Raw genomic sequence first — 23,536 nt, forward strand, 5'->3', positions numbered from 1 at the left:
TAGTAGAAACGAACACAACATAGTAAGTCAACATACTTCAATTAAAAGAAAAGAAACACGTTAATTTCATAACCTCTAAAATGAGGTTGGTAAGAATAGCCGATGGTTCTGTTCATTATTTTCAGTTCACTCTTAAGAACAAAACTTCCCATGGTTCAAAAGTATTTGTAATCTGGGATGACAGATGCCTTCCTACGTCAAGGTAGGCTGTTCCCAAACCAGGCTTGCCCCGTTATTTAAAATGAAAATGCATTTGAATTTTCAACGATGGTATCCCTGAAATGAAAGCTATTTTCACTTTCTGGTAAAGCAGAAGCCACACGGTAGTTGCCAGCTTTCTGCATATGCTGCTCTCATGAACTAAACCCCCATGTTCTATGACATTCACAAAACGAAGCTTTATTTCTCTTCTCTGGGGCCTCGACTGCAAATGTCAGGATGTGTTTAACGGTGACTAGGCATCTGTCTTAAAAGTAGGCAAAGCATAGCTGTTGTTAAAATTGTATCTTCTGACGGAGATTTGGACAGGTCATTATTTAGGTTATGTTTCATGGATTGCATGAAATTCATGAGTTGCACGTGTGTGGACATGTGCTTACACACACACATGCACACACACACAGACAGTATCCTGGAAAGTCACAGACCTCATGGAAGTATCACTACAAGTGATGCCATTAGGCAGGAAATAATACCCAATGTTCCTTTTCTTCATGCTAAACCACAGATACTCAGGTGAAGGGTGGCTCACACTTAAGAGTATCTCAAAACCGACAACACTAACACTGGCTGAGAGGATGAAAACACGGTGGCACTGAATTCACATGAAACTGCCGACCAGGGATGAACCTGCCGGTTGTATAGAACAACCACGCGAAATAAATCCATGTGCTGTAGTCTCTGGGGGGGTTCCAAAATATTTTTAATAGACACCTCAAAAAATTTAGACTTGGAGATTCGTAACTGAAATATTGAACGATGAAGTCGTCAGCATAAAGGGAATTATCTGTTTTTCATTCTAATACTATTTTCCTAATTCATAAAAATATAATGGGAATTCCCTGGTGGTCCGGTGGTTAGGACTCTGCGCTTCCACTGCAGGGGGCCCGGGTTCGATCCTTGGTCGGGGAACTAAGATCTCGCAGCGCAGCCAAAAATAAGTTAATTAATTACAATAAAAATATAATGAAAAATAGCTTTAGCGTAAGCAGACTTCGTCTTAGATGATATTACATTAATGGGAGGGCGTTTTCGGTTCTTTAGCTAAATGAATCTTTGACACCAGGCAAAATTCTAACACAGGGCAGTGGGAGAGGCTCTTCTGCAAGGGTCTGGGGCACTGAGACATGGGTGCCTGTGACATGGCTGTGACGTCCTGGCGGTAAGACTGTGCCTGAGTGACTTTTCCATCGGTGGTTTAAGTCAACCTCATTCACATGCCACTGTGCTGACACGGCTGCTGGGTCATCTCTGAACCCTGAGTTCTATGGAATTTTCGCACGTAGACCTGCCACCTCTCATTTCCTTTGGCCTCGTTCTCCTTGTCCCTGGCACCTGGTGGCATCCCGCGAGCCCAGGGACACGGAGAGCTGGTAAGTACGGTGAGACTTGCCAGACCAATGGTTGATGCAATTCCTGGTAGGGAAGAGGTAAAAGTCATTTAGATTCGATGTTTGGAAGCTGTTTCCAAGGTCCATACATTGGCCCATTCGATTGTCCTCACTGTGAAATTTCAGAATCCTGGGCAACTTCCTACGGTGTGTACAATGCTACAGTCCGCAGGTTGTCGCGTGTGTCAGTCCTCTCTGGGACTCACTGGTGCTCTTTATACAGGATCACACTGACTGATGCTCCTGCTGCTGTAGTTTGCTCTTGACCGTCGCCCATCTGAGCAAAACAAGGAATTTCCTGTGTGGCCTCGTTAGCACCTCTCTCTCCTGCTAGGACCATCTGTGATTATGTTATTAGATCAGCTTCCCATCATTCTTGACACAAATTTCTTGCCCCTTATCTCTTCGATGTTTTGTTTGAGTTCCATCCCATAAAGTCTTGATGATACACACTAAGCCATACTTATCTTTTTATTAAAAAAAGTCAGGCCCACTTTGTAATCACTCATCCTCCCTATGGCCCAGCTGCAGCCTGGTTCCAACTCCGCATCCCCTCCTCTGCATTCATTTCTCATGTGATTTACGACACACCTCCACTCCAATTTCTGTTCTCTGTATGTTATTACCATGTTCTCTAGAAATTTCATCTCTGAATTTTACCCCGTGCCCTGAAGCTTCCTTTTAAAATGTTCTTGATAGATGTCTAACCTTGTCAGTCCCACCTCTTGGCCTTGTTTTACTTCCTACCTGCAGCGGCCCAGCTCTGACCAGTTCTGACCCTCTTCTCAGCTCCTTGACAACCTACTGGAAATTCTTTCTTGGGCCACAGGAACCACACCAGAGACTTGGGGGAGGGGAATTTCTGCTTCTACGAGTCATCAAGCAAAGGGGAAGGGAAATTCCTCAATCAGAACATGAAACTCAGAATCAGAAGAACGTAGATACATTCTCAGGCTTCTCACGAGCTATATGGTATAGAACAAAACACAAACTTCAGAACCTCGGTTTTCTCATCTATAAAATGGAAGACATAGAATCTGTGCAAGTCAGAGAATCCTTCTTTTTTTTTTTTAATTTGTTTTAAAGGGCAGTTATTTCCTTCTGCCTCATTTCTCTATTTATTTATTTTTATTTTTGCTGTGCTGGGTCTTCGTTTCTCTGCGAGGGCTTTCTCCAGTTGCGGCGAGCGGGGGCCACTCTTCATCGCGGTGCGCAGGCCTCTCGCTGTCCCGGCCTCTCTTGTTGCGGAGCACAGGCTCCAGACGCGCAGGCTCAGTAGTTGTGGCTCACGGGCCCAGCTGCTCAGCGGCATGGGGGATCCTCCCAGACCAGGACTCGAACCCGCGTCCCCTGCATTAGCAGGCAGATTCTCAACCACTGCGCCACCAGGGAAGCCCCGCAGAGAATCCTTTGAATGTTCATACGAGATACACATGAGAAATAACTTTGTAGTCTACATAGGTAATGAGTTCTTACTATTGATATTTTGTTATTTTTGTTGTTTATCTCTTTTCTTTTGACTGCAATGGTGAAAGATTATATTGCTAGTACTCTTAGTAGGAAATTGGAAAGCCAGGTGCTGTACAGAGGTTAGAGGATTAATGATTCTAAGATTAATGATACACTGATACCCCATCATTCAATAAATACTACTGTGCCCCTCCCACTTCCTAGCCCCTAAAGATACAAGGGTGATTATGATAGTCTTTGCTTAAATTTACAAGAGTTTCCACAGTCAAAAAAGAGCTGCCAGTCATTTTTCTAAAAATGTCCGATCATCTGACTCTTATCCTTCCAAACCTTTCTTCCAACTGACTTGCATTTATTCACCCCTTATTTACAAAGACCTTATTCTTGCTGGCCTGCTTGCTGTATCCTGGAGACACAAAGATCAAACACATCTACTTGCATCAGCCCTGTCACCTTGGCCTTGTTTCCTACACACAGGCTTTGCTTCAGGTGTTCCTAAAATGTCAATTGCTTTCTTCTTTCTTTTTTCTTTTTCAAATTCTTTTCCCATTTAGGTTGCCACATAATATTCAGCAGAGGTCCCTGTGCTGTGCAGTAGGTCCTTGTTGGCATTGAGTAATTCCTGCATACCCTTCAAGTCTCGGATTAGACTGGGGGGAGAGTCCCTACTTTTCCTATGAGGCAGAGCCACCTGAGTGTGCTATACTCTGGCTTACTGCTCAGACGCGCATCCTTAGGCTGAGAGCTCGCTCAGAGAAGGGATCTGTGTTTATTCCTCCCAGTGTGTCCAGGACCAGCTAAATGTCTTGGCACAAAGGCTGCCCTCGACAACTCACAGGAGGAGACACCCAAATGCATCATTACTATAAAAGGGCTATCGTGGGCTTCCCTGGTGGCGCAGTGGTTGAGAGTCCGCCTGCCGATGCAGGGGACGCGGGTTCGTGCCCCGGTCCGGGAGGATCCCACGTGCCGTAAGCGGCTGGGTCCATGAGCCATGGCCGCTGAGCCTGCGCATCCGGAGCCTGTGCTCCGCAACGGGAGAGGCCACAGCAATGAGAGGCCCGCGTACCGCAAAAGAAAAAAAAAAAAGGCTACCGTGATGATGGAGCAGAGGTCACTGAGCCTGCTCGGGGAGACTTGATAACTTCTCTCCGTGAGAGCCACCCCTTCAGTTGGATTTGAAAACTGAGCAACAGGCTTCCCAGTGGGGAAAGGTGGTGGGAGACATGCTGATTAAGAAAGAACGTGGTTATGTAGGGAATGACAGATGGGTAGAGGGGCAGAAGCAGGAAATGAGTCGGGGGAGGAATGCCAAGATCAGGCTGTGAAGAATTTTAGCCTTTACCCTCAAGGCAAAGGAGTGTCAATGAGAGATTCTAAGTAGGAGAGAGAAATGTTCATAATTGAATTTTAGTTCTCACTCAACTTTGAGTCCACTAGGAGTTAAATAATTGTTCCTGAATCCCAGTCCTTCTTTGTCAAATTGAGATACATCTGTTTAGTTACTTACTTAATGTTTTCAATTTAACATTTTTTCTTTTATTCGAGTGAAATTTATTTAAAGAAGAAACTTTATGTAAGCCCAATACACAGAAAATCTATATCAATTTCCAGAAATATAAATACACGTGTTTTTAAAAAATTCATTTAGGTATCGACCACTTAGACCACTATGAGTTTTCTAGAGTCTAGGGGCCTGAATCTCGCTTTGGGCTTTACCACGTGAAACAGCTCTTGCTGGGCTGTCTTCATCTCCACATGTAATTATCTTTGAAAATGCTTCTCGTTTCAAGTAAGAATCTCACAGATATAGTTTTGAGCAGAATCTTTTATAGCTTGGGGGTGTTATGTTCTGCAATGTCCTTATATCAGACTGACCTTCCCCCTTCCTTGGTTCAAATTTGTGAAGTTTCACTATAGGTGAGCTTAATATTAATAGTAATTCTCTGGTTACATTATTTAATTTTCTTGTCTCTTGGATTAGAATGGAAAACTACTCTCTGAAAAAAGGAGCAACCCAATTAAAGTGGATGACGTTTACGACCATCACCAGGGCACATACGTGTGTGATCACACTCAATCAGATAATTCAAGTTCATGGACAGTCAGAGCTGTTGTTCGAGTGAAAACCATCGGTAAGTGAGGTTTGTGGTTTCAGTATTTGAGATTTCAACCCCAATTACCCAGTTAAAGTTATCTTCTTTGGCTTAGTAATATTTTTCTTTTTTCTGTGGTGAGGAAGGAGACACTCATAGCCTACAGTCACGTAAAGCCTGGAATGTTGGTGAACATCAATTTTCCATTCACCTAGATTCCATCCTCCAAGGAAGGCCTAGTTCTGGGTCATATTCAAGTTGTCACAGGTTGGGTTTTCTACGCATTGATTCTGGTTTGTTTTGTGATAAATTAAAAAACAATATCAAAGGCTGATGTAAAGAAATAAACAAGATTAAAGATTTTACATATAAGAGATAATAAATTAAAAAACAATGTTAAATATTTCACACCCAGAAATAAGTAACACTCGTGTACCTATCACGAGCTTTAATAATGGTTTTTCCATCTCACGGTTTCTTTGTCGAAACAAAACAATACAGATACAACTTGAGGCCTTCCCACTTCCTCTCTTTGCAGATGTAGCCCACTCTTAGCTTATAATCCTTTCCATTTATGTTTTAGGCTTTTTCTACATATGTAATGTATCCATTAATAAAACAGAATATTGTTTTATGTTATAAAATGTGTTTTGTGTTATAAACACATGGCATTGTTCATAGACATTGTTTTGCTAATTTATACCCGCATCAGCAATGAACAGATTCCCATTATTCCCAAGTCATATTTGGTGGTTTCAGACTTTGGTGTCAAGTGGACTCTCTTTTTTTCAGACCAATTTACGTGTCCCTGACTACGAATGAAGTTGAATGTCTTGCCATTTGCTTACTGGCCCGTTGAGCTTATTCTTCTGTGACTTGTCTGTTTTTGGCCCAGGCTTTCCCTTGGGTCATTCTTATTAGATTTACAAGTGTAAAGCATGGCTAAACTGTATGATGTAATCAATTTAAGCATGGCCTCTATCAAAACATAACCGTACAGAATGGTTGACTCTGCTCTTAGTAAATATAGTAATCAGTTTTACTTCCTCTTCTTTCATTGCAAGATACAAACCACATGTGGCATCTGAGACCAAGTCAAACTCCCCTGCTTACTTCCGGGCCCTTGCACTCTGCAATACTTTAGACCTCATCAGTTTATATTTATATGAGATTGGACGAGGGGTTAGAAGGCAAATACCCACCTTGGACCACTTGCCCCTCCAGGCCTGGTTGCTCTTTCCCTCGGGCATGATAACTCGCCCGTCAAACTTTCAGGGGCAGAATCTGCTTTTCTCTCTCCCAGAGGATGCTTTGCAACCTCTGTCACATCTTTTTAAGTCTTCTCTGTCGTCATTCCTGTCTTCCTCATTTACTCACTCGTTCTTTCATGTATTCATTCTTACACCAGTATTTGTGGAACATGTGATATGTGTCAGGCACTGGGCTTGGTGCTAAGGTTGTAAGAATGAGCACCTGGACACTTTCTCTGGCCTCCCAGAACTTACCGTCTCGTGGGGCAGACAAAGAGGAAACAGGCTACTACAGTTCGGTGTGATGAGTGGAGAGAAAGGGAAGCAGCGGGGCATGTGGGGGACACACAAACCCAGACCTGGGTACCCCGAGGCTGGGTGAGAACTGAGGGGTGAAGACAAACTAGCCCAGTGAAGGCGGAAAAGATGCCGTTCCAGGCAGAGGGAGCAGCACAGTTAACATCCAGGAGCTGAGAGACAGCATGGTGCTTTCCAGGGAGAAAGAGAAGGTCAGTTGAGGGTATCTGGTAGCAGAACAGACATCACACTGTTCTAGTAAGTTTGGACTTTATCCAAGGAAAAATGGGGAGCCATTGAGGGTTCTACGTGGGAGAGTGTCATGAATAGATCTGGATTTGAGATAGATCACGCTTGTTATGTAGAACATGGGTTTGGGGGTGGGGCGACAAGGGAGACAGAGAGAAGAATTAGGAGGCTGCTGTGGGTCAAGCAGGCAACTGCTGATGGTGGCCTGAACTAGGAGGGGCAGTAGGGACGGAGAGAAGAGAGCAAACTCCAGAAATACTTAGGAAGTTACACATGAAACGCGTTGGGAATTGGGAGTGAAAGAGGGAAAAGGAGGGGTCCAGTATGAGAGCCAGGTTTTACGCTGGGCAACGAGGTGGACTTTCTATAACATATTGAGAGAAGATGGGATGGGATGGGATGGGATGGGATGGGGTTGGATGGGATGGGATGGGTAGGGGTGGGATGGGATACATAAGGGTGGGATGGGATTGGATGGGAAGTGGTGGAATAGGATGGGATGGGATGGAAGTGGAAGGGGTAGGACGGGATACATAAGGGCTGGTGTAAGGCACGGGTGGGGAGAGCAGCAGATTTGAATCATGTTCTAAAAAGATGTCTCTGGTCACTCTTTGAGTAGACTTAGCAGAGGTGATTAGAAATGGCTTTACGTGTGTGTCAACAGAACATGTTGATGGAGTTTATGTGCAAGATGAAAGAGGGAAATCAATGCCGGATTACTTTTCTGGCATGATGAGTTGGTAAACAGTGGCACCATGTAATGAGACAGAAAAAATACTGAAAGAGAAGCAGGTCTGAGGAAGAAATTCAGTGTTAAGCTTGAAAGGACTTTGATTCATCAAGTCACCGTGACAAGTGGGTATTTGGATAAACCAGTCTGGGATACAGGCTACTACATCGGGAGATGTGAATGTGAGGGTGGCCGCTGGCACGATACCTAAAGCCGAGGGAGAATGGGGTCACGTGGGGATGGAGTATAGAGAGGAGAGAGCCCAGAACATCCAGCACTGGGAGGCACGGGGGCGGAGAAGCATCCCCACAGGAGATGGAGAAGCGGTGTAAGAACACAGAGTAGCTATCCCAGGGCTCAGCGATAAAGTGTCCCAAGAAAGAGGGAGTGACGCATGGCCTCATATGGTGAAGCCTGGAAACTGCTCCTTGGATTTGGGAAGAGGGAGGTCATTATTTACATCAGCAAGTGGGTATCAGTGGCAAGGTGGGGAGGGAGCAGTAAAGGAAGTGAAATTGATGACGTAGGCGAGAGAGCATTTTGAGGGCCAAGAACTTTCATAGGGAAGAGAGGCCTGGAGCGTGAGCTGCCCCACAAGGAGAGTAGGTGGAATGAAGACCACAAGGAGAGACCAGGGAGACGTGATACTCACAAGAGGCGCAGAGGAGGAGAAGCCCATAGCGCTCAGGGGAGTGAGTGGAGATGGGGGAGGCGAGCCTCAGAGCACAGAAACGTGCACCCCGAAGAGGAGAGGAGAGGAGAGCATGCCCGGCAGCACCCAATGCTACTGAGAAGGAAAGCAGACTAAAAACTCAGCCGTGGGCTTCCCTGGTGGCGCAGTGGTTGAGGGTCCGCCTGCCGATGCAGGGGACGCGGGTTCGTGCCCCGGCCCGGGAGGATCCCACATGCCGCGGAGCGGCTGGGCCCGTGAGCCATGGCCGCTGAGCCTGCGTGTCCGGAGCCTGTGCTCCGCAGCGGAAAAGGCCACAACAGTGAGAGGCCTGCGTACTGCAAAAAAAACAAAAAAAAACTCAGCCGTGCCCAGTGGATTTAGGTGCAAGGAGGTCACTGGTGACTTTGGCCAAAGCGGTTTCAGTGGAGTGATGGGGGCAGAAATCAGACTTCACGGGAGGGGAAGGGAGGGAGGAAACGAGCACACAGCGCTCTTTCAACAACTTGGCTGGGAAGGGAGGAGAATGAGTGGGGCAGGGGTATGAGGTGAAGGGTTTTTTCCTCTTTTTTTTAAGATGGAGAGACTGAGAGTGGATAAATGCTGATGGGAAGGAGAGAGAGAGAGAGTCAAAGATACAGGAGGAAGCTAATGTAATTGAGGGAAGGAGGGCCCTGAGAATTAAGAGAACAATTCCAGAAGAGAGGTGATGAAGTTTCCTTTCTTAGGAGGTGGGACATCTTCAGGAGGAAGTTTGACAGTGGAGGCATATGTGAAAGTTTGTGGCAGGAAGCTGAGGGATAAAATGATTCATGAAGGGCTGAGCCCACCTTTATTTTCAAACAAACCATGAACTTGAGGATGGAGGGAGGGGAGGGCTCCAATCTGGCTAACCTGTGCATTCTCTCAGGTTCGTCCTCCTTCCTGTGGGATTACTCAGCCGGATGCACCAGAAAACAGTCTTGGAGGAGAAGATGGGGTGGGGTTTCACATCTGCAATGGGCCCGCGGGGCTGGCCTGGAAGGAGGTTCCCCCTGGGCGGGTATGGATTTATCAAGGACTCACGTTTCGCTAGCACCTGCAACCTGATGTCACAGTCATTTCTGGAGGCGTGATTTTCACATGGAGACTTGAGTCTCTAGCCTTGTACATTATGGATGAAATTTGAAGAGGAAGTTCCAAAACATTTAGATCAGAGTGTGACCGTGCGTTCAAATCTTCAGGAAGCAGGCCTTCGGATTTCCCGGTGCAAATAATAATTTTTATTTTCATCTTTTAGTGAAGAACACGAATCTCAAACCAGATATTCTGGATCCCATCAAGGACACCCTGGAAGTAGAACTTGGTAAGGTGGGTGGTGTCATCACCCTTGAATGACACTTTGCTTCTGGGAGCAGGTCTAAGTGTGTTACAGTGAAGAGCCTGGGGATTTCACATTAAACAGAGTTGGGGGTGAATCTAGACTCGGCCACTGACTAGGTCTGTGACCTTACACAGCTATTTAATCTTCTGAAGCCTCAGGTTATAAATCTGTAACTAGACAAAATAGAACTGACCTCACAAGTTTGCACTGAGAAATATGGGATGAGGTATTGATATATTAGGTGACTTGTATGTGAGGCATGATCAATAGATTTTTTTTTTTTTTTAAGATTCTTCCTTACTCCACCCAGGAACAGTGGGTTACACAGATTGGTTAGGTTCATTGATTAAATCTATAAATTTAATCAGTTAACCAACGTAGGTAGCCTTAACCCTTACGAATACAGTGTTTGGTCTAGCCTTTAAGATAAATTGTAGGAGAATAGTACAACCCTTGCTCAAATAAGCTGTATTCCAAATTAGTGTCTTCTTTGGGGTAGAGGGGGAAAGTGACTTCCTGTGGTCCCCTTTGATTTTGTCAGCTTCAGTAACATCTACATCTTCCCACATAGCCAGATAGGAACTGTTCTCTTCAAAACCAAGTGCTGGTTGTTTCAATAAAGTAAGTGTTCTTTTAAGTGCTAATAAGATATTTATCGTTGTAGAAAGAAAGGTAAAAGTAGATATTATGGTAAAAGGCCACCGGGTGGCGGTTTCCTTTAAATGCTAATAAGATGTTTATCATTATAGAAAGAAATGTAAAAATAGATATTATTAAATCACCACTAGGTGGCGGTAGCGGTGTATCCTGATTATGAAATAGAAATAACAGTACGGGCAAAATCTCAAGAATGAAAGGAAGGAGGAAAGAAGCAGGGAAAACATTAATTAATTCAAAAATAGCCAAGTTACACAGGGTACCAATGAATTTTAAAGTATTACTGTGGGGAAAGCATTATTAAGGTGCAAAGGTGAGTTTTCAAATGGAGTCCCTAAACATTTCACGGTTAAAATATTGAGTTTGAGGCAGAGCATATCTGGATACCCCTTACAGAGAAAATGGGCAGAAAGAGGGTAGCGTGGTTACATGCATGTCAGTCCACAGTGTAACGTTCAAAATACTCAGCTGAATATCTAAATACTCTCTTCTTTAAACTACATGCCGCCCAAACCTCAGGATTTTCGTTTAATATGCAAATACTAGTTAGTATTTCTTTAATGGCACCCTTGTACTACTTCAACAGCAGCGTCGGAAGACAGAGCTGGTCCCTGAAACTGCTCATTTTCCCGGTGTTTATCGTTAAACCACATCAGAACCCGTAGTGCTGTGACCATGCCTATCTTCGTTTGCAGAAATGTAGTCACAGGTTTGAGATCTAAGAGCTGCCCAGTAGAGACAAACATCCCTGGTTTTACCTGTTTCCGAATGAGAGACAGGTGGACGTTTGGCTTTGTCTGGTACACCTGTTTTACCTGTGAACCTGACTGCCTCAGGGAACAGTTTCCAGATGGTGTCTTCCTCCTGCACGGGACAAAGTATTCTCACGGGCTTCCTTCCTGTGTTCTGTGGCCCTTTTTTCAGGAAAGCCTTTAACTCTTAACTGCACGGCCCGATTTGGCTTCGAAATAAACTTTAAGCCTGTGATACGATGGTACGTCAAAGATTCTGACCAGGAGTGGGAAGTCCCAACACCTGAGGGGAGAAGGTAAGAAGGAAATGAGCGAACTTATTCTTTGCAACTCACACTAAAAGCTTTCACCTTTAGAACCCCCTGAAATGTACACACAGAGCTGAACAAACAGATGGAGTTGGTGTGGCCACTAGTGCCAACTAGTCGTGCAAATAAAAGTATAGAAATGCAAAGCGTCAGTTAATTTTAAACTTGGGGGCCAAATGCAGTTTCACAGAGGGCCATAGAATGAAATATTTCCGTTGTGGTTTTTTTTATTGTTATTTTTTATTTTATTTTTTATTTTTGGCCGCACAGCTTGTGGGATCTTACTTCCCCGAACAGGGATTGAGCCCAGGTCTTAGGTAGTGAAAGTGCTGAGTCTTAACCACTGGACCACCGGGAAATTCCCCCCACCTTTTTCTAAAATAATCTTTTTATTTTATTTTTTACCTTTTTTATCAGTTGTTTTAAAGTTCAATTTGTAGTAACAATTTGATGTGGCTACTTTGCCCACCAAACTAACCAGCAGACATAACAACCCATGCTACTTGAATAGACTTGGCATATGGAACAAACGGGAAAGGGTTCTGCACCCTAGCCAGCCATTCTCCATTCCCCCCTGTGCCGTCCATCCAGAGTGGGCCGAGTCAGGGCTCCAGTGTTGGGGTCCTTAACAGTCCGGAGCGTATGCAGAGAAAATGGCACAATAATAAGCGATCTGACCGAAAATATGAGAAATGAGGAATAGTTGATGCAATCCAACCTGGAGAAGGAGACCCAGAGGTGAGATCGCTGTCTTTTTTTGGGTTTTTTTAGGCATATCTACAGCAGCTTCATTTACAATAGTCAAAAATTAAAAATTACATTCATTCATACAGTGGATTATTATTCAACAATAAAAAGAACAAACTGACTAGAGAAGGAAAAACTAATCTAAGGTGAAAAAAATCAGAACTGTTATTCCTTCTGGTAGGCTAGGCATTGGCTGGAAAGGGATACAACAGAACTTTCTGGGAAGTTGGAAATGTTCTATACCCTAATAACCATTTGTCAAAAGTATACAGCTAGGGACTTCCCTGGTGGCCCAGTGGTTAAGACTCCGCCTTCCACTGCAGGGGCACAGGCTCTATCCCTGGTCGGGGAACTAAGATCCCTCATGCCATGCATGAGGGAAAAAAAAAAGTATACACCTAGACTGTGCACTTCAAGGTAGGTAAATATTACCAAAAAGAACCATATAATGACAAGGGAGTAGGTGTAGGGAATTAGTGAAGGCTTAAATAATACCAAAATGGCTGAGGTATAACTGAGGTATAACTGATAACTGAGTAATAATACCAAAATGGCTGAGGTATAACTGATAACTGAGGTATCATTTTATTGTTGTCTGTATATGTTAAACTATAACTTTTAAAGAAATTAAAGAAAGAAGAGATAGTCTTACATTTACCCAGCCATTTGCCAACTACAGTCACCCTCGTTCTTTCCCGTAGATCTGATGACTGTTGTAATGTGGGATCTCTGTCTTGAAGTACTTGGAAGCTATTAAGTTGTATGAGAAACTAGACTTAGTTTGCAACCCAGATTAGTGGGAAGAATTTACTGGGAAGACAGTTTGGCTCAATGGAAAGTAAAACTCTAGACATTTGGAGCTAGAGTCCCTCATTTTCCCAACATCTGTTCCAAAGTAATAGCCTCTGTATTAAGCACTTCCTCCTGGGTTTTAAAACATTTCAACAGACTAATGTAATATCACTTTGAAGAGTATACATCATTTAAAAAATAAAGGATGGGTTTTGGTAACAGTAATCAAATTGAGAAAGAACTTCTAAGACAAGGGAACTCATTGGGTCCCATATTAAGGTGATACTGCATCAGACTTGAAGGTAGTCAAGCATGGTAAAGGGAGAGTGCCCTGACTATATGCTCTCGGGTTTGAATCTCTGTTTTCCACCTATTTAGCAATGTGAACCTTAACCTCTGCGAGCCTCCACCATGCCATCTATCATCTATGGATACCAAACTTCACTTCTGTAAGGAGCAAATACGGTAGAGGTGATATGCTTAACACAGCCTCTGGCAGGCAGGAAGTGTCCAGTGAATAAGAGTGGGTATTGTAGGCTCCACACCAAACAGCCTAAAACATCATCCACAGAGACCATGTTCTTTAATGTGAAGACAGACTGCAGACGGGCAACTTTAGAGAATCCAGACTGTGAATCAGTGCCGAGATTCACACTTCCTGGACGGGGCGGAATGACACAGGCCCAGGAATCACGCTGCCACTTCCCAGCGGTGTGACCTTGCATTGTCACCCACCTTCTTGCCTGTTCTGAGCTGCTCAAGTCAGGATGGTCACACCATTACCCGGTGGGGCTCCTGTGAGGATGGAGGAGATTTGATCCTCTCCTCCACGTTTACGCTCGGGGGACCAGAGGACCGTCTGATACACACAGCCCTCAGTAGAAGCTAGTCATCTCTAACCTTATTCTTAAATTGTTGTATCTATTCTGAAGGGGAATTCTCAGAGTAAGGAAGATCAGATGAGCCTCGCAAGTAATTATAGTCTAGCGTAAATGCTTAGAATGATGCTTAGCTGATTCAATCATTTAATAAAAAAAGAGCCACCTCCTAGCATCCTCTGTCTTTCTGGCATCTCCTTGTACTGTCTGATCCCACAGCTCTTCTGAAAGCCAAACGGTTATCTACTTACACGTGTTCCAAAAACTGCAAATGGGTGTCCATCTGTGTTACTAAAGGGGTGTGGTATTTTCCCTCCTTTCCTAGTGTTAAATCCACCTTAAAGAATGAAGTCATCGAGCGTGTTGTCTTCCTGAAAGAAGTTACTCAGAGCGATCTTCGCAGGAAGTTCATTTGCTTTGCCCAGAACTCCATTGGGAACACGACCCAGTCCATCCAACTGAAAGAAAAGAAAGGAGGTGAGCCTGAAGGTGGCTGCAGAATGCATGCCCCTGCTTTCACCCGGGAGGAGAGGAACTTTCCCAAGGAAGTAGCCACAGTGATGGTAGCCACTAACATGCTCTAGATGCCAGACAGCATTCTAAGTCAGCAATGTGCTTGTGCTGATTCATTCAGTACCTTGACCGAGGCCACACAACTAGTAAGTTTCACATTGGTGATCCAGAGCTGGTCCTCTTACGAATGTTCTGCATACGGGAGGTGTGTTTGTTCATTCATTCATTCACTCCTTAGTTCATTCACTTACTCATTCATTCATCCTACAAAGACCTACAGAGCATGCCCTGTGTGGCAGGTATCGTACTAGGACCTAGCTCCCTTTCCTATTTTCCTCCCCTGGCTTCCAGATCCAGAGAATGTGATGGTCTGGTGTCAGAGAGTAAAGGAGAAAAAGAGGGGAGAAAGAGTATTCTTGTTCAGTTTAGGAGTGATATGTGTGCATCACAGATCATAGCCTCTTAAAGCTAGAGAGGAAATTCCTGGTAAGGAATAGCTCTTAAATTTCTTTAAGAAGATGCTCAGAGATGGAGGTGATATCATTCATTCATTCAGGTAGTAGAGATGAGAGAACAAGCAGGTTCTGAATGCTTGTGAGGCTTAAATAAGACACGTTTGGTGGGTGCTCCGTAGAGGTGGGTCAAAGGTGCCACGTGTTAGGTACGGTGGAGGTGAGAAAGCCAGTCAGATGTGGCTCTGGGCTTCAGGGAGTTTAGACTGTAGTAGGGTCGATAACACGTGACAATAGTTTACAGTATGCAATAAGAGGGACAGAAATGGGTTGTGTGGAAGCTTATAGGAGAAAACAATTTAAAAAACGAGTTTTTGTCAGTTTCCCAGCCACCCCAATCAGAGACGACCCATTACCCTGGGTTTTCTTGAGTTCATTTTATGGTAATTCCCTCAAGATGTGATTTAAGATGTGTCCAGATTCAAGAGAAATATTTCCAGTAGATTTTGATAAAAAATCATAGGGCTGGAAAAGGTGCTGGGCTGGCCTGAATGTGGCCTTATAGGGGAGGCGGGTGTTGGAGGGGACGCGGCCCCTGTACCTGCTCACGGCTGCCGCGTCTCCGCAGTGCTGTTCCTCTACATCCTCCTTGGCACCGTCATGGCCCTGGCAGGTGTGCTGACCGCAGGTGCGCTCTTCTACATGTACTGGATTGAAATAGTGCTGCTGTACCGAACCTACCAAAACAAGGATGAGACCCTCGGGGGTAAGATGACCCAACTCGCCTCGGAACTGACTTAGAGGGAGGGGCTTGAGAAATGGATGTTCCACGATGGAGAAGGTCATGACCCTCGGGCTCTGAGACCCTCCTGCAGGTCTGGCGGCTTCACACCTGGGAAGGGCTGGGAGCCCAGGGGAGAAACAAATTCTCTTCATCCCAGTTACTAGGAATCTTGCCAACGATGTTATTGTAGGGCACATTGGACTTGAAAATAACTCTCCACTCACCAACCTGAAGCAAGATGGCAGATGACTTACCATCTCCATGCCTTACTTTTCTCTTCTGTAAAGTAGGGTTGTAATCACAATCACAATGAATGCAATGTGGGCTCTTTGAGTTAAGACATATTGAGCATTTAGAACAGCATGTAGCACATGGTAAGCACTCAGTGATGCCGGCTCCAGCTCTCATTACCTCTTGAGGACTGAGTGCACGCCAGGCTTATGTATCAGCTGCTGGAATTGTCACCGAAATCCTACACACCAGGCAGAGGCGTGAAGTCTGTGCCCCCAGTGGAACTGCTGGGGGATGTTAGAGGTTGGGATGGACCCCAGGCAGTTAGGTTTAGAGCCCCCATTAGCTATTGCCTCAGTTAACTTCTTCTGTAAAGTGAGGGGCTTGGGGATGTGGAAACGTCCCTAAAAGAGGGACGTTCTGGAAAATACTAGCAGTGGCACTCTCCATGAAGTATCTGTCAGTTTTCCCATGAGACAGGTTAATAGTGTTTATTAACATTTGCTTCTTTCGACTAGAAGAGCTGCTGGTGTGTTTTTCTAGTCCCGGAAGGCTCAAAGGTTAGAACGTTGGCAGTTTTAGTGAATGAGTCTATTGCTTGGAAAGGGCAGAATCCCTTCTGCTGGATTCCAGGGACAATTAAATACTTACCTAATGGGGATGCCCCTTTACACGCACACCAGTGGTTTCCCCACACTAGGAACTCAGTGAAGAGCTGTCAGATCACTGGGAAAAGGGGCAGCACAGAAATGCAGCAGTCACACTTTTCTTTAGACCAGTGATTGAGAATACACACTAGAAGTCCTCAAGCCAAGAGTATTTTGAGGTTATATTTTAAATAGCTTTTTAGCATTGAGCAAATTATCTAATCACTGTCTTCATTGTTCTCCTAGACAACTTCATACTTCTTTGACTCAAATGCTATTTTTCTTAAGATTCTAGAGCTTGTACAGAAGACTCAATCTACTGTGAAACATCTTAATTTTTGGAGGGATGTTTTTTACGCTAATTTATTTTTTAATTGAAGTATAGTTGATTTACAATGTTGTGTTGGTTTCAGGTGTACAGCGAAGTGATTCAGTTTTACATATAAAACTGGATTCTTTTCCGTTATAAGTTATTACAGAATATTGAGTAGAGGTCCCTGTGCTATACAGTAGGCCCTTGTTGGTTGTCTGTTTTATATATAGCCGTGTGTATATGTTAATCCCAAACTGTGAAGTACTTTAAATGTGTCCTCTCTTGTTTGCACAGGCACCGTTTTAGTGATCTGACAGGGAGGCAGAACCCAGTTTTCAAGCACAGAGATTCCTTACACTCTGTGGTCAATCTAATGTTTTTCAGCAAAAAGACTGTTTCCTGTGACTATCCCAAAATTTAGAGAGACATAGGATGTCAGAATTGTGGGGATCATCTAATTCTCCCACTTGCTAATATTATTACAAAAGAAATTTAACGTTTTCCGGTTATAGAAAAATCCCAGTTTGCTGGAGTGTCACAGGGATGTGGAAAAAATCAGGGTGACTACGGTGTGTCACACAGGAACTGCACAGCGTGTACCTGCTGGCCGCGCCCCCTGAGCCGCCGCCTCCCGACCTGGGCAATGAGAAGTATCTTAGATGCACCTCCAGGACCTCGCTCTTTGGCATCCTCCTCTCTTGACGCCAGACCACCACTGTTTCCCTCTTGCTTTTCTGTTTCTGACACTTCTGTTGGCTAAAGCCTCTTAGGTCCATGTCGAGCAAACTGCGAAACTGCATCAGTAACAGCACTGCTGTTTGCTCCTTTGTAATAATACTATTGGTCGGGCACTGTGCAAAGTGCTGGAAGATGAGCCAGCTGTGTGCAACTCCAGAGCTCGTGGGTTAACTTTTGAGATTCTCTATGGCTTCCAGTTGGTTCTTTAGCACATCCCAGAGTCTATGTGCATTTATAATAGTTGAGTCAACAGAGGCATATGAGACCTTAAAAATACCCTAGAACAAGTTCCAAAATATAGTTTTCCATCTAAAAGGGAAAGGAATGCATATTATCTTGTGCCTGCCATAAGTCAGTCACCAAATCCTTCATATACATTATCCCAGGCAACCCTGACAGAAGCAAGACGGGGAGTTATGACTATCTCATTTTACATATGGGGATTCAAACAGATACGTGTGCTGTCAGCTCGCTAATGCACTGGGTCTCTGCAGGGCTTTGCTCACCGGGTATTATCACGCTTTGGTGGAGCAGACTCCACTTTGATGTGTGACTAATGAGACAGCAACGCTGCAGATGCAAAAAAAGCTCCGAGGAACTCCTGAGAACATGTGATTTAATCAGAGAAGGCCCCAGCTGTTTGATCTGACGTCAGTGAAGGTGCAGGAGGGCCTCATCGATTAGAATCTGATTCTGGGTGGATAATCAATACCCCTCAGCAGTGTGATTCTGAAATGAACACAGATGCTGCTTTTCATTTAATAAATCCATGCAGTAAGGATCCCAAATCTTAATTCTTATCCATTTACCATATGGTTCGAGTGTATGTAGGTATGCCACGAGAGTCAAAAATAGGTCAATGGCTTGCATTCTTTTTTTTTTTTTGCGGTGCGTGGGCCTCTCACTGCTGTGGCCTCTCCCGTTGCGGAGCACAGGCTCCGGACGCGCAGGCTCAGCGGCCATGGCTCACGGGCCCAGCCGCTCCGCGGCATGTGGGATCTTCCCAGACTGGGGCACGAACCCACGTCCCCTGCATCGGCAGGCAGACTCTCCACCACTGCGCCCCCAGGGAAGCCCCGTGTGGCTTGCATTCTTTATTGTGCTTCTTCCTCAGATAAAAAGGAGTTCGATGCTTTCATATCCTATGGGAAATGGAGCTCTCTTGAGAGTGAGGCCACTTCGTCTCTGAGTGAGGAAACCTTGGCTCTGAGTCTATTCCCTGAAGTTTTGGAAAACAAATATGGATACACCTTGTGTTTGCTTGAAAGAGACGTGGCCCCAGGAGGAGGTAAGTCCTGCACGCCAACAGAAAACGTAGCACAAGAAGGAGAGTTACGTGTAAGCACTCTCTACGTTGTCTTGTCATTCTTTCTGCTGGGCTATTTATCTTCTGGAAGGTTTCATGAGCTTAGAATTTCTGGGGCAACAACACAGAAAAATGTGTGTTGCAGAGACACGCTCCATCATCAAAAAAATCCATCTTCAATGGCTATACGTATATGTCTAACTGCACCACTTTGCTATACACCTGAAACTAACACAACACTGTAAATCAACTACACCCCAATATAAAATTAAAATTTAAAAATAAAAAAAATTGCCACAGGAGGAAAATAATCCATCTTCAGGAAAAAACATTATTGGAGTGCAGGGAGCCTTCCAGAATGATCTCTTTTCTGGCTCCTCAACAGGAAGTTATCTCTTGTCCTCCCAAACGGGTGGTCCCCCTGCTTTCTGGGACTGTGCCTGACACAAACTCAGGACTGGGTCCAGCAGACTCCCCAGGCCCGGGCCCAGTCCTGGGCACGATCAGATGTGCAGACCTCATCCTGTCCCGCTGACCTCCTCTGCCTGAGATGCGCAACCCAGGAGCCTGGGACATTCCATGCCCCTCTCTTATCCCAGCCAACCTTGTTCCAACGAGCTTTGCTCCTAGAGGAATTGGCAATTTGAGGAGACAGAACACAGGGAGGAATGTGAAACTGACAGTCACTAGACACTGGAACATATCTTCAACTGTCCACAGAGTTGATTTAGCAGAAGTGATAAAGAAAACCAGGCTTCCTTTCCTCTTTGCCTCAGAGTGCCCATTGCAAGGAACCCGCTGGATGGATCTGGGAGATTCAGGGTTATTGTGACTCAGGATTTAACAATAACAATGTCATGTATACACTGATGTGTATAAAATTGATGACTAATAAGAACCTGCTGTATAAAAAAACAAACAAAAAACAACTAATACTAAACTTTCTTTGGGTTATTTGTATGGAAATATGCTAATATAAATGTTTCAGACATTACATGAAATTTCTAAAAATCTTATATGTTCTGGTATAATGTAATAGGTCATAATTCTAGTTATTACTTTAAAATGTATAACTCAGAAATAACTACATTTCCTTGTCAATTGCATTATCATGAACTTTTATCAAATCTTTAACCGTGGTCATTAAAAAAAAAAACAATAACAATGTCGAATAATTAAATCTTTTATTTCCAGCGTATGCAGAAGACATTGTGAGCGTTATTAAGAAAAGTAGAAGAGGAATATTTATCTTGAGTCCTAGCTACGTCAGCGGACCCAGTGTCTTTGAACTACAAGCAGCAGTGAACATTGCCTTGGAGGATCAAACGCTGAAACTGATTTTAATTAAGTTCTCTTCCTTCCAAGAGCCGGAGTCTCTACCTCATCTAGTGAAAAAAGCTCTCAGGGTTTTGCCCACTGTCACCTGGAGAGGCTTCAAATCAGTTCCTCCCAATTCCAGATTCTGGACCCAAATACGCTACCACATGCCCGTGAAAAGCTCTAAAGGATTCACGTGGAATCATCTCAGAATTAGCCCAAGGACTTTTTCTCTAGAAAAGACTCAGTAAAACAGAAACCGCTGGGAGGCGCTCCCAGCCTAAAGGACGGTGAAATGGGCCCTGAGCTGCCTCCTCCTACACCCCTCCCGTCCTGTCCCTGGTGAGTAGAGAGAGACCCTGATGGACAGAGCACACAGCGTGGATCAGGCTGGTATAGAATGGGAAGCATTCTGCCAGCCCTGAGCGAGTGTGGCGGGCACTGGAATGACACGAAAACTATTGTGGGAGCCTCAGATTTCCTGGGCTAGACAGAGGGAGAGCGAATTCAGCCCACACGGCCCCTAAGATTTTCCTAGTGGTCTCAGCAGATACAGCCACTTGGCTTTGTGGCTATGGACTTGTCATGTCTTCTGTGTATTGTTCACATCACTTTATAGATCTTTGCAGTCAAATAAATATTATTTTATTAGAAACAAGTGATTTCAACTTTGCCTAAACCGTCTCTGTGAAGAAGACAATTCTTATTCTGTGTTCACCCATTCACTGGAGCACAGAAAGCAAGTCGGAGAGGCAGAGACCAGGGGCCGAGGAGCAGCCAGGGCCATGGTTCCTCTCTACTGTGTCCTTGTGAGAGCTGGAAGGAAGACCCCCTTCCTCGGGACCCGTGTAGCCCTGAGCCAGGACACAGGGCTTGGGGAGAAGAGTGGGGCTAAGTTCAGCTCATCCTTGTTGCCTTGGCCTTTGCGCAGGGCATGAAGTACACAACCTTACTCTGGGCCGTAGGAAGTAGGAACCAATTAGGCCAAAATGATTTGGAGGAGACAAGGAACAGACCAGCAGTTATGTGCAAAGTAGAAAGGCAGAAGCCAGGACAAGAGTCTGGAAAATAAATGTCTACACTGGTTAAAGGACAGCAAGACTGGGGCTTGCCTCTCGAGGCTGGTGGCCCCCATGTGCTTCCTGCCTATCTGGTCTCCTTGAGTTTCTCCTAAGTGATGGGCCTTAGGCCAGAGGACCAAGAAGCTGTTCCACGTAGACGAGGCTCCTTTCATTCTCACCAGTGTTTTCCTGTTGAGAGTTCAATGTGCAGTTCACATGGCGTTCTCGTCTCACATGAAGGTACAACACTCATGCTTCATCTTCCCCAATAGAAGGGCGCGATTTATTTGAGCAATAAAGAAAAGTGATTTCTGGACGCGTTCACATTTAACGTGTCCCATCCGCTTGTCCGAATGTGATCCAGGTTTGGAGGGGCTCAGAGTCGTTGCCATCTGGCCACTGCTGGGTGCCTGTGTGAAAGGCTTTTGAGGTCTTTTTGCACAGAGACACCCACATCACAAAAACCACTGTGGTTTTGGCACCAAGCAACATCTTTGTTGGGAATTTCAGTGATAAAGTTAAAGATGAGTTAAAGAGTATAAATTATTCCTGGAGGAATTTTCTTGCGGGAAAAGCTCATTGTAGGGTCTCAGAAGGGAAGGACCCACACTGTCATCGTGTCCTTGTGTTCTGGTGATGACTAGAAGCCCTGGTTTTCCTGCCAGCCACTCTCAGAGATCTAAGACTCAGAAACCCCTTTTGGCCAGTGTGTCCAGATTTATTTTATTCTAAAATAAGGATGGCTGTAACTGATCTATCCAGAGGTCCAGAGTGTTGTTCTTAGCTTAACCAAACTCAAAATGATCCCCAGATTTGTGCATACACACAAAAAAGAAACTATCTGGGTCTATCATTTACAGAATACACTCTTCCAGGTGAGTGGGTATGCTAAGAATGACAAATTAACATTTAGGACAAGGGTTTATTTCCAGTTCTTACGTGTAAATCAGTCAAAACAAAGTGGACAACCAAAACAAGTTTTCTATATACAGAAGACTGATGGTACTTAAACAATGGATCTCAGTAGAATACAATGAGAAGGGATAATGGATTCCCACCACACCTTCTAAACAAGGTGTCCGTATATTCTGGTTCCGGCTTTACACTTGTTGTCCAGGTATAATTTTCATAGACCAAGTATAATTTCTTACTCTGAAAATGTATACTACTTTGGACGGTGGGCATCTTACCTCTAGTGCACATTGTAGAATAGTCCTTACTGACCCTGGATGATGTCTCAGGCGAGCTCACCAAGAGCTTTCCTGGTCTCTTTGGGTTTTAGTACCCACATTTACTATCTATATCATTTCCAGATTGAAGCTCCAGGTAAGACGGAGTAAGCACACAGCCCCCTACCTTTCCCACTCATTGTAGCTATGAAACCTGAATAAAGTGCATATAAAACTCAGTTTGAGGATTTTGAAAAGTACATCAAAGCAGGAAGATTGGAGAAGACAAGAATTCAAAGTTCCACGATTTTATTTTCCTCCAATATCTCTTAGTTTAGACTCAGCACAGTCCAAAACCCAGGCGTGGACCTTAGTGTTAACACTAGTTCCAGAAGAAGCCCTCTAGTTCTGCCTTGAAGACTGGGAAAGATGTTTCCTAACACTCCCGTATAGTTTCCTTTCTATATTCTCTTCCTTCCTAGCCACTGTGCAATCCTGTTTTGGCATCAGTGACACCAACAAAAGCAGAGAAAAGAGGGGTCCTCAAGAGCCTATATCTCTCTAGGAGGGAGAATTGTCCATTTTGATACAAGGAGCTGTGGTCTCAAGGTGTGGCAAATCTCTATTGATTTTTTTTTTTTGTCCCTCTTACCACTTGGCTGGGGAGGTGGAAGCAGTGGGGGGAAGTGCACTGCAGGGTGGAGCACTTAACACACCAGCACTCTTGCCAGAGGACTACAGAGAGGAAGACAAGAGACCTATAGAACCTGAAAGTACTGTGCAGAGTGCTGACAGCGAGGAGCTCAGGACAGCAAACCCGTAAAGCTGCTTACAAACTCCAAGGCTCATCGCCAAGCTGCACATGCATGAGTCTGACCCTAAATGGAATACCATAAACTCTGAGAATTAAACTATAGGATAGACTGCTTCCTGAGTTCCAGGGACAAGTCTAAATAGAACTGAAGGACAGTGAAATAGAACTGACATTGAAACCACAAGGCTGGTTAGAATTTTGGGCTTGAATCCAACTAGGTCAGTTGCCTGCTTAAACAAAAATAGCGTTGTACATAGGATTTCAACAAGAGCCAGAGTTGCATGACATAATATTTTAAATATTCGGGATACAATCCATTGAA

At 44.5% G+C, this 23,536-nt stretch overlaps 1 protein-coding gene across 3 annotated transcripts in view; it reads left to right on the forward strand.

Moving 5' to 3' along the window:
- IL18RAP (interleukin 18 receptor accessory protein) overlaps positions 1-21,207 on the forward strand; it is a 30,306-nt gene extending 9,099 nt beyond the window's left edge. For 2 of the 3 annotated variants that reach the window (XM_082851761.1, XM_082851763.1), the window contains 7 exons: positions 5,065-5,215; positions 9,652-9,717; positions 11,317-11,440; positions 14,195-14,346; positions 15,463-15,600; positions 18,662-18,835; positions 20,048-21,207. In XM_082851761.1, the coding sequence (XP_082707887.1) occupies positions 5,065-5,215; positions 9,652-9,717; positions 11,317-11,440; positions 14,195-14,346; positions 15,463-15,600; positions 18,662-18,835; positions 20,048-20,421 (1,179 nt within the window). In that variant the 3' untranslated portion in view covers positions 20,422-21,207. The remainder of the gene's footprint in view (positions 1-5,064; positions 5,216-9,651; positions 9,718-11,316; positions 11,441-14,194; positions 14,347-15,462; positions 15,601-18,661; positions 18,836-20,047) is intronic. The other variant, XM_082851762.1, reaches the window with a different exon arrangement.
- The last annotated feature ends 2,329 nt before the right edge of the window (positions 21,208-23,536 follow it).

The sequence above is a fragment of the Leucopleurus acutus genome (assembly GCF_964270905.1).
Source record: "Leucopleurus acutus genome assembly, chromosome: 12".
Classification (NCBI taxonomy): domain Eukaryota; kingdom Metazoa; phylum Chordata; class Mammalia; order Artiodactyla; family Delphinidae; genus Leucopleurus; species Leucopleurus acutus.